The 11,629-nt window shown below is 35.3% G+C and overlaps 1 protein-coding gene across 3 annotated transcripts in view; it reads left to right on the forward strand.

Annotated features, from left to right (window-relative positions):
* The window catches only part of mus101 (mutagen-sensitive 101), an 81,904-nt gene extending 73,885 nt beyond the window's left edge, over positions 1-8,019 (forward strand). For all 3 annotated transcript variants that reach the window (XM_069833180.1, XM_069833182.1, XM_069833181.1), the window contains exon 25: positions 1,496-8,019. In XM_069833180.1, the coding sequence (XP_069689281.1) occupies positions 1,496-1,691 (196 nt within the window). In that variant the 3' untranslated portion in view covers positions 1,692-8,019. The remainder of the gene's footprint in view (positions 1-1,495) is intronic.
* The last annotated feature ends 3,610 nt before the right edge of the window (positions 8,020-11,629 follow it).

The raw sequence follows: 11,629 nt of genomic DNA on the forward strand, positions 1-11,629 counted from the left end.
CCCCAAAATAAATGTAGTTAGTTTTGATTTCGCACTGTCTGATATTGTTCACTTTCCAGAATATGAAGACCATTGAGTTTGAGTTGATTCTGTTCAGACTCATTCTATTGTAAATTGTTGTTGCTCGTTTACAGAACACAAGTTTGAGTCTGTAAACATCGTCTAAGAAATCAGTTAAATTAATTTAAAATCTGTTCACATTTATTTGATTGTGAGCTCTGTTGCTCTCTTACTAAATACACTGAACTTAATATGAGTTCTTCCGGATTCATTCTGTAGCAAGATCTGTTGCTCACCTACACAGTTTTATCCAAGTCTGTTCAGATTCAATTGTGAGTTTTCTTTGCTTGTTTATATATTATCTGCTCATGTTCAGTTATGAACTGATGTGGATTTCACAAGGGGGGGGGGGATGTGCGTGTGCGTGCACGTGCGCGCGCGCGCGCTCTGGATTTGACAATGAAGTCATCATCCTTCTTGCTTCCCAATATTTTGATGGAAGGTCCACAAATGTCCTAAGAGTTTCACAATTAGCCAGTCACAAAGATTGTTGATATCCTGATTTTATAGTACAATTCATTTGAAGAAGAAAAGAGAACTTAACGAAGTTTATGCTTTTCAAGATTGTGAAATCAGTTCACTTGAGTACTTCAAAGTAAACTGTGGGACATAATGAAGAACAGAAGAGAGATCCTGATCATATTATTAAAACTATTCAAAGCCTGTATACAAACACAAAGATCATAGTTGCCCATTGTCCCCAACTTTATTTAATTCTCTTATTGAAATAGCTGTAAAAAACTATTCAAAGCCTGTGTACAAACACAAAGATCATAGTTACCCATTGTCCCCAACTTTATTTAATTCTCTTATTGAAAGAGCTAAAAAGTCAATAGATAAGTACTCTAATATGAGAAATACAGTTTTTAAATAGTGGCTTATTTTCTGATGATTAGGCCATGGTGATCTTACTTGTTCATAAATTTGAGAATGTAAATGAAATTGGTGGTGGTGATGGTGACAGTGATGATAGTGATGATGATGACGATTATGACGATTGCTGAAAGGAAGTCGTAAAGTTTTGAGTCTCCAGACTTTTTTGGTTATTGGTTCTGTTTTCCTCTTCAGCAGTAAGGTAAAAGTGTACTGAGAGAATTAAGATTAGTGAAACAGGAACAGGCTGTATCTCACTGTTTCTCTCTTCTAAGAGATTGGTAAGCCTGATTTCAATTTGTCGTAAGTCACTTCTTTGTGAGCTCACAGAACACAGTGAGTTTTGAGTTTGTGTGGGTCCCCTCTGTTGTGTGCTCTTTTGCTTATCCACACAGTTTGATTGGAGTCTGTGTTTCTTGAAAGGGATCAAGTTATTTAAGAGCTCTATTCCTCACTGCAGCAGCGAGGTAAGAGGCTAGTGAGAAGAATAAGATTAATGAAAAGAATCAACTCACTTGAATATTGCATTTCTCTTAACATGTTGGTCTTTTTATAATTTCAGCAATCTGGATGAAGCGACTCACTGTTTTGTGGAGTTGAATAAAGTCCCTCTGCCGATCGATTTGTCCATCTTGGTGAAGAAGAGAATTCCGTGTGTGCCTGCTTTGTATCTCAATGACTATCTTATCAAGAACCCTCCCCCACAGGCGCACGACTGTGTAGTTCCAGAATACAGACAACTTCTACAGACACTGTAGTAGTCTATTTCCTTGAGTTGTATAGTTTATTAAATAATTTCAATACAATCCACAAATGAAATACTGAACGTGAAGAACATAATTTATTGTATTTCAGGTATCCTGCAACTTGAAAATGGTAAGTGAGCCCAAGAGATCAGTATGTGGTGTTGCAAAGCTTAGTATCAAATGATGAGCAGTTTGTACTGGCTAGCTACTACGTTCAGAGTATCCCAAGATAAGTGAAGACACACAATGTTTGTGGATACTGGGATGGGATTTTAAAGTGAGGGGAAATGTTAAAGTGGTTACTGTAAGCTAAAAAAGCATGCAACATGATTATTTTTAAGTTTAACATGTCTTGTTGCTACTACATATGTGATGTGTATGTGTGTATATATGTACATATATGTATAATGTGGATGAATAATTATTTTCAATGTTCAATTTCTAATTGTTCACAGTGATCTGTTGGTATTATGCTTACCAATAGAACTTAGGTTCATGTGTACTGATCTCACAGAGAGTGATAACTCTTAGTATGGCTTCCTTTGAAAAGGAAATAATGTTGAAGAGTCCTGCAAAATTTATCAACTATTCCTTATCTAAGTCAAAATTCAATAGCACTAGTCGTCATATTCTTATATCCTATGAGTGGGGTAATGAATTGCAGATGCTTTGAGCCTCAGGTTTAATGGAGTTTAACTACACTATATTAGTAGGATTCCAGAAACATCCCAGATGTTGACCATAATCTGGAGGCATTGAAAACCAACCAACCTTGTTAAATTTCTTTGAAAAGTTGTCATGTGTGGTCGAGGTCAAGGGGTTAAGCCATTAAAACTGAAGTTCATGGGTTCAGACTTGTTCGAGAATGTTGACTTTTTGAGATAAAAATTCTTAACTGGCTTTCGTTTAAAGGGAAGTAAAAGTCGTAGTTCTGAATCGTAATGAGAAGACTATAGCTAAAATTTACAGGCTGCATCTTGTTGATGTCAACATTCAACTCTTACATCTTCATCCTATTCTATTTCAGTTAGATTTTCATTTCCCTATTTCATTTTCGAGCAAAATATTGCTTTTGTTTTGAGAAAATTACCTACGTTTTTTTCAAAAACTCATGGCATTATTAGTACCATCTGTGTAGTCATTAATTCATATAATTCTCGTTATTAAAGTTAACCAACTCTTTCTTTCAATTGATCTAGTTCCGTTTTCTTTAATTAGCATTCCGAATGTAGCGTTGCTTTGTTATATACATTTTTAATTACCTGATATTTTAATCCAGTGGAAGTGTTAAAGACTCGTCATTGATTTTGATCATGTCATCATTTTTACTGTATTCGTCACGATTTTTATTTCTCTTAACCTTCTATAGTTGTAAGCAGGATTTTTAGTCTTTTTGTGCTACCTGGTCTGTTTCTTAATTTAGACCAAAATATATTTGCTCTCAGGTATGAAACCTGATTTAGAGATTCTACTCAGAAGATTATTGACCTCACACACAGGGATGTTTCCCACATTGTCCTAATTTGAGGGAGGTCTTATTTCACCACAGAATATACCCTAGCATCTCAATCATCTACTTTTGATGACTGCTGTGATATCCGGTAGTTGATACATGCTTCTAATTTCTTTGTTTTTGCGAATTCTCCTTTGTCCATTTTCCACATTTGGGCCAGAAATTTTTTGTTAATATTCATGCTTTCAAATATGTATAACACCTTCAATGACCACTTGGAGAGAGTCCATGAATTGGAACCGTAACGTAATATAGATTGGATAACAGTTTTATAACATCTTAATTTTGTTGTTCTAGATAAAATTTCGGAGTTAAAGATTTGATTAAGTGGAAAGGAGCATTAGTTGCCATTTATTACTCTGTTGAATTTCATATGCTATTTGATTTTGATTTGTAATTTTGCAGTCAAAATAACAGAATTCTGATACTTGTTCAAATTCAACTTCACCAATTTTTAGTGGGTCCTAATAGAATTATTTCTAGTAATACAGTTATTTCTAGCAGTTTTCATAAATTTGGTTTTTCCAGTGTTGACTTTTAAACCTCCTACGTCATTTTCAAGTAATAGGACTCTAAACAAATTCTCTAATATCATATTCGTTTCTTTCTATCAAAACCACATTATCAGCATATGCTAGCACGTTAAATTTCTTTTGTCCTAGATATGTTCCTGTGTCCTATGTAGATCCTACATAGCAAACAATAAGATAGTCAGCTTTCCTTTTTGACAGGTATATTCAATCCACCATTGTTAGAAACGTTTTGCCAGATTGATTTAATGTGTAATTTTGATTTATCAACGTCTTACTTGATTAGAATGTTAGTCTTGTATCGCCAGAATTCGAATTTGATGAATTAGCCAAGACAGTAAGCACATATGCCCACTGATCCAGAGCTGCATTCAAGCATGAATTCGATTCTTGCTTAAGCTGATTATGGTACCTAGTTCGGGTTTTTCCAGTGTATTCCCCAACTGTGAGGTGAATTGTATACTGTTGTGAAGTAACGGTTAGCATGGCTGACTTTAAAATGAGCAGGCTCAGGTTCAGATCCTGGTTGGAAGAAGTTACCTGGTTGGGTCTTTCCTTCTCGACCAATTTCAGGTCGACTGAGGATGCAGCAAGATTTAGTACCATAACATGTACAGATTACATCGATCTGAGAAAGCTGGAGAAGTCCCAGGGGATGGAGGGGCTTTCGTAGTGGACTCTGTCACAACTGGATGAAGTGTAGTTGAATTGATAGATGGCATGAGACAGTGAATCAGAATACTTACAGAAATGCAGTCCTATGTACTTATAACAGTCATGCTCATCTAAGAATGTAAGCACAATAATTCTCAGGCTGTGGTACAAGCCTTTGGGCCCTCCTTCGTAATAAAAAAGCGAATGTGAGGTAATCTCATGACTAATCCTCGGCCTAATCTCAAGTACCATCTCACAAGCACCAATTTCATCAACGGTAAATAATCTAGTAGCTGATACAGCATAATTAATTTACCAACTGAAAAGTTTGATGAATTTTTACTTTTCTGCATCAGCATTCGTTTCAATCTGAAGTCTAAATTTTGAAATATTCTGTTTGAATCTGAAGTCTAAACTTTGAAATATTCTGTTTAGTGGACAAATTAGAGCCGTGTTATGAAATTCTGGTTTCCAAAGCTAGGTTAATTTTTTGTAGATCTGGAAATTGACCTATATTGTAGAACTCAAAAACGGTTCTCTTTGCAGTATCTTTGCCAAAAGATGTTTGTGTAATGTGTACTCAGGTTTGCAGAATTTAAATCAGTCACACGTGTTGAGTGGCATGTATGAAGGGAATGGAATGTGGATCCTCCCACACGCAAATCCATTTACTGGTGGGATAGAACTCTATGAGAGACTAGAAACTTGATTTGAAAAATAGAGAAACATTCTAAAAAGGATGTAACCAAAGAGACTATGAATCTGGTGCGTCAGTCATTCACTACAAGGCATGTTAGTCATTTATTTAGACAGGCTAGTAGGGAATTGCACATTGTTCACAAGCATCTCTGTTAGCATGTTTACAAACTGAAGTTCCATCATCTTAAACCTGATGATTCCTACAAAAGAACAGATTTTGGTGCTGAGATGATTCGCCACATCAATAAAAATCCCAGATTATTCAGCACGCACTACACTTTATGTTGTTGTTTTCCAATGCCAGGCTTGTGACAATAAAGTCATTTGACCTCTTGCACACCAATATATCTCAAAGATATTGTCATGGTCAGCCACTGAAGCACAGATTTTGAGGTGTTCCGAATCCATTTCTTGGTTTGAGTTGCACAATGGGCAGTTAGGGGATTGATATACAGTGAAACTTCTCATTTATGGCATCGAAGGGATGTAACAATCTGTCCAGATCTAGGAGGTGTCCTTTATTGGGAGGGAGGCTTCCCAATCTAACAGCAATTTATAAAATGCATTATAATCCCTTCATATGCAGAGACAAAGGAGAAGGCAGAAAATAGGAAAGACTGGAGAATGCTGGGTTTGCAGTGAAAGACCTGCCCTTGGGCAGAACACTGTAAATGAATGAATATATCCCTTCAGGCTTTAAATTAAATTTTATGACTTTGTTTATCCATCCACTTCCAGCTAACAAGGAATAGCCAACTGGGCTAGCGGTAGCCTGCGAGACCCTTGTCTTCTTTCATGTTAAGGAATTTTTGTACAGTCCTCAAAAGTAAATTTTCCATTTTTGTAACACATTAGATCTTGAAATCCAAGTTCTGTCCGCAGTCAGGAGGTAAAGCAAGCTTTAGGACTGTCAAACAGCTGTCTGTGTCTGTATCTGAGAGTGTCCATAAACGAGAGTTGAATTTATGATTATTTCTATATTATTTTAGTTGGGACATAAAAATCTGTCCGTATGTGAGGAGTGTCCGTAAGGAGAGGTTTCACTGTATTCCAATTCTGTGCAGGTATTTGGCCAAACAGTCGTGGCCTGTTGCCTATCTAATTGCAACTACAGACGATTTTCGTGGTAAATCGGGAATTAACTGTGGAATATGATGCAGAGAATTCCATTTTTTCCCTTAGATTGTGTTATCAAATTTTGTTTGTTGAAGTCTAAGTATGTACATAGATTTAATAAATCTTTTCACAGAGTAATACATAGATTTAGTAACAGGTCTGTAAGTAGCAATGCTGCCCTTCTTTGCTAAAACATCCGCATTCTCGTTTCCCAGGATTCCACAGTGGGATGGTATCCATTGGAATACAATTCTTTTATTAAGTATTATTAATAGAGAGAGCATTTTAGTTATTTCGGCTGTTTGAGATGAAGGTGTGTGTCTAGAGACTATTGATAGAATAGCTGCTTTGGAGTCTGACAGTATAACTGTATTTTTAAATTTATTGATGTGGCATAGAAGATTCCTGAGACTTTCACTTATTGCAATGATTTCACCATCAAAACATGTTGTTCCATATCCAAGAGATCTGTAAAGTGAGAAGAGACAGCGCGTAACACCTGCATCTGCACCTTGTTCCCTGGAGTGCAAGGATCTGTCGGGGTATAAATGAAGCCAGTTTTGTGTAGGGTACCTAATATTAATTGTCTCTAAAGACAATAATTGTTTCATTATTTCAGTATTTACTTAAGATTGTGCTTTGTGTTGCAAAATTATAATGTACAATTCTTGCATTGTACGCTATTATTTATGTTTATATTTAACACAACTTCCCTTTATTAAGTGAGGGGAAAATGTCATAAATGGGAAACCATTAAAAATTTAATTAAAACTAAATGCGTAGCTTTCACAATGATGAACCAGTGTAAATAAATATGAATTATTTTCTTGTATTATTTCGTCCTCAGTAGTCCAGTTGTGACTTTGCTCACCATTAGATTCGAAGTTTGAGCTAAACTCTGAGAGCAATGAATTTTTTATATATGTGACAATTTTGATTTTCTTTGAAAGTATCGTTTATTCATAACTATAAAAATTTTTTTCCTGATTGAGAGCGCTCAAGGCAAAATTCATTGGCCTTTTGTTTAACACCAGTGTCAGAATTAAATTCTTCTACTCATTATATTCATATATCATCTTATCATTTTGGTTAATGAATTCCATCTTTATGTAGGTGCCTTCACTACGGAAACTGAATTTCTGATCTGCCAGAGTAGCACTTATTTGTTTTTAACTTTCTCGCATGTAGTGGATTTCATTATGAAAACTAGGCTTCCAAATATTTGATGTGACTATTGATAGTGTGTTTGTGAAAGAGTTTCGGAACAATTTAAATTGCACAAGTTCCTAAAAATAAATTCGTATAAATCATTTTCTGTAAAGAAAGAGATGTTGAATTTTAATGTGAGTGATATGTGATACCAACTGTTTGTGGAAAACATACTGATACTTGGGGCTCAGAAATGAGTGTAATCATTTGAGAATGGTGTGCAAGAATGATAAATCTGCATACATGTTGATTTCTCTCTGCTTTGTCCACTGAAAGACTGATAATGTTTTTAATGTTAATATGATTGTTAACTTTATACAATGAATTTTGTTTTTCGCCATATAATCTCTGTTTACAGTGTTGCAACAGAGTTAAATTAAACAAGCATAAAACTGTGGACAAAGTAGTATTTGTCATTTCGATAACTACTTCCATCTCTCTCTGGATTGGAAGCTTATTGCACGCACATAATTTATTGTAAATTATAAAAATATTTTGTTTGTGGACTTGAATACTATGGACCATGTTATTGGGGTATGACAGTAACTCGTATTCTTTAGTTTGTAAGGTATCTTCAATATTTTAAAGAATAAAAATGTTTATTTTATTATTATTATTATTATTATTATTATTATTACAAAGTATATATTTTGCAAGCTTCTTTCTTCCTGTGCTCTATATTGTGCACTTTTTGTTCTCCTTTGTCAAATTAGTACTTTATTAATTAGTTTTTTTCCATTATGTATTTTGTTTATGTTTTTTTCCTCCTCACATTTCCTCTTTTCCCTTTTTTTTTCCCCTCCACTGCAAATATGTCACTCAGTACACACAACAAGTACATAATTAAAGCTTCAAATTTTTACATAAATGATTATATTTTTATTTTTTAATGTATGCCAATATTATTGGGTTGGTTTTGTTCCTATCACTAACAATGCGTGTTTAGGAGATTATTTGTCATTTGGAGTGTTATGCATGTAAATATACTTTGAATTTTGCGGATTTGAAGAACATTTGGGCTAAAGAAGATGGAGTGTGAAGTGGAAAAAAACGAACACTTCCGACATATTCTTCTGTTTGAGTTCAACGGAGGAGCAAAGGCAGCAGAGGCAGCTCGAAACATGTGTCGTATATGAGGAGAATGTCATTGGAGAAAGCACTGCAAGAAAATGGTTCTGTTGTTTCAATATGCAACAACCATACAGAAGTTGGTGTCCATCCACAGAAGATGATGTTATGCATCTGTGGGATAAAGAAGGCGTCATGTACTACGAATTGCTTCCCAGGAATGCAACCGTAACTGCTTACATTTATTCCCAACAACTCAGATGCCTTGCAGCCATAATTTAAGAAAAACGACCAGGAAGACTGCATCAAGAGCTGCTGCAACACAATAATGCATGCCTACACTCTGCTAACATGACGAAATCAGCTATCTAGGAGCTTGGTTGGGAGATGATTCCACATCACCCATATTTTCCCGATCTTACATCCCCAGATTTCCACCTTTTCAATTCTCTATCAAACAATCTTCAAGGGAACTCTTTTATTAACGAAGATGCTTCATAAACTTAGCTTGACGACTTCTTTAACTCCAAACCAGCAGATTTCTTTAGACACAAAATCGAAAAACTACCCCAGCATTGGCAAAGAGTCATAGATAATATAGGAGAATATATTACTGATTAATTTCTGTCTTGTAGTCATCTCAAAAACTTCTTCACATTGAAAAAAAACATTACGAACTTTTGCATCAGCCCAATAATTCTAATGCAGGGTCGTCATTCAGACAGTATACATCTGCTGCATATTTGGAAACGAGAGAAGTAATTCGTCATCAGCATATAATCCATAGCTTCAGTCATAAATGCAAAAGTATGGAGATTGCACTACGGAAATAAGAAATAAAAAAGTAAACAACAACCAAATGTAAACAGGCACACATATATACATGTATTACTGTAATTGCCCTCTTTGAGGTCGCAGGCATTGTAGGACCTCTGCAGGAAATTTACATTAACAAGTTGCAATTCATCTTCTGAAATACAGCGAAATTCCCATTAATGGCATGTTTCAACTCTTTCAAAGTGTGAAGGTTCGGTAAATACACTGGTCTTCACCGCGCTTCTAAAATAAAAATTACAGGGCGTGTGATTGACAAGTGAAACTGTTTGTCACAAGTTGCTGCTAATTGTATTATGTCTGCAGAAACCTTATTCAGAGCATTCATGGGTGTTAGTATCATGTGGGCAGTAGTGGAGTTTTGCTGAAACCATGCATGCTCTTCAGAAAAAGACTTTTAGATATTCCACCATGCCCTGGATCTTAAAATCTCCAATATTTCGGAATGACATACATGTTCCATCATCAGGTCAGTGTTACCTACTCTGTGGCCCAGTTGTTTATGGTAGTCCAGCATAATGGGCCCAGTAGAGTAGGTACCTTTTCAGGTTATACCAGTTTGTCCTGACGACGGAACCTGTATGTAGTTCTGAAACTTTGGAGAAGTCAAGTTCCAGCACATAGTGGAATATTACTTCTACTTCTGAACACAACCACTGTGAAAGCCTAAAAACTCGTATCTTGCTCTTCATGTGTAAGTTGTTAGAAAAGAGGTAACTAGTTGTTCCACATATCTTCCTGAATGAATGGTGTGAATAGCACACTAAACTCTAACATGTAGATGAATTTTGCAAGCCAGAGTGGATTTTTCCAAAGTCCAAAATCAGTTACTTTGAAAATGTACTTTTCTGCACAGTGTAAACCAGGCTTATTTGGAAATGAATATTTACTATAAATCAGTTTCACTATATGGAACAGATAACAAAATTCATTGACAGATCATATGCTGCTTTTCAGAATCATCTGGGCTAAGTTGCTGGTAAATTGTAGGACTTATGGTGCAATAGTTTTGTTGCTGTGTGAACAGACGATGCATTCATTCCAGTTTGCTGGGCAAAATGTCTCACTGGTTTTGATGCTGAACATACAAAACTTTTACCAATCTTACCATTTGTCAAGCTTTTCTTCTGTGACAACATTGAATGTTGCCATCTTTTACACACACACACTGTGAATTACTGATCTATGTGGTACTGAATACCTATGTACTCTTGCAGACGAATTTATCTTTACAAAATTATCATAGATGCACTGTTCAACATTGTATTGCCACTGGTGGTATAGGATCACAACATACTAAATATAGCATGATTTCAAATCTCTCTTGAGCTGATGATTGCCTAGGTTTTTTCCAGTTTAAGGTGAATGTCAGGTAGTCCTGTGGCATATCTTCACACACTTCTGCCAAATACCATCTCACTATTACTAATTCCAGCAATGCTAAATAACCCAATAGTTGTTACAGCATCTTTAAATAACCAATAAAACATTGCCTCTAGATAGCTCCATGGATAATAGGCCCTACTAATTTTCACAAAGATAAAACACTCCTGCTTAATACACTAATTGGTTTGATCTTGTTTTCTCTAATGACTGTCTAATGCACAGTAGTGATTTAGGTATGATGCTTTTTGTCAAATAGAGAAACATAAAAAGTTGTTGTTTTCAGTGCATTGCATTTTATGATGAAGCCGTTAGCAGTCAAGCCTTCCAGTATTTAGAAACAATACAGCTTTCATTCGAGGTCGCAGGGCAAGATGACAGTTGTTTTTCATCCATATTATCTTTATTGTTACATAAAAGCAGGTTATAATAGATAAAATTTTTAGTCTATTGAGGTGTAAGATGAGACAGTCTTGGTCAGTAGACATTTGACCTTGGGTTGATAATTCTGGTGGATTTTCATACACAATCTTTCACTTCTTGTATGTTGTACTTTGAAGTCTGATGTCTTTTATAATCTTGGTTCTTGATTTAATGTCACAACTGATGGATTGGACATGTTTTTTATAGTTTGTGAGATATGTGATCTCTTTTCTTTGTAAGGTAGCCTGCTATTTCTTTGCCTGCAATGGGATGATATCCATTGTAAGACAGTATTTTCCTCCACACTTCTGAAGAGAGAATATGATTTCATTTCTCTAATGATTATTATTTTTGAGTTTAAGATTTCATGTTTCTTCATCTTTTGTCTTATAACACAATTTGTGAAACCATAACAATAAGGTAAAATTAATTTCCATGTTGCATGCTGTTCACCTGATACACCCTAAAACTGCTTAAATAAATCTGAAATCTTCGTAAAACATATTTTTACAACATAAACC

Source organism: Periplaneta americana, chromosome 8 (assembly GCF_040183065.1).
Source record: "Periplaneta americana isolate PAMFEO1 chromosome 8, P.americana_PAMFEO1_priV1, whole genome shotgun sequence".
In the NCBI taxonomy this organism is placed as follows: Eukaryota; Metazoa; Arthropoda; class Insecta; order Blattodea; family Blattidae; genus Periplaneta; species Periplaneta americana.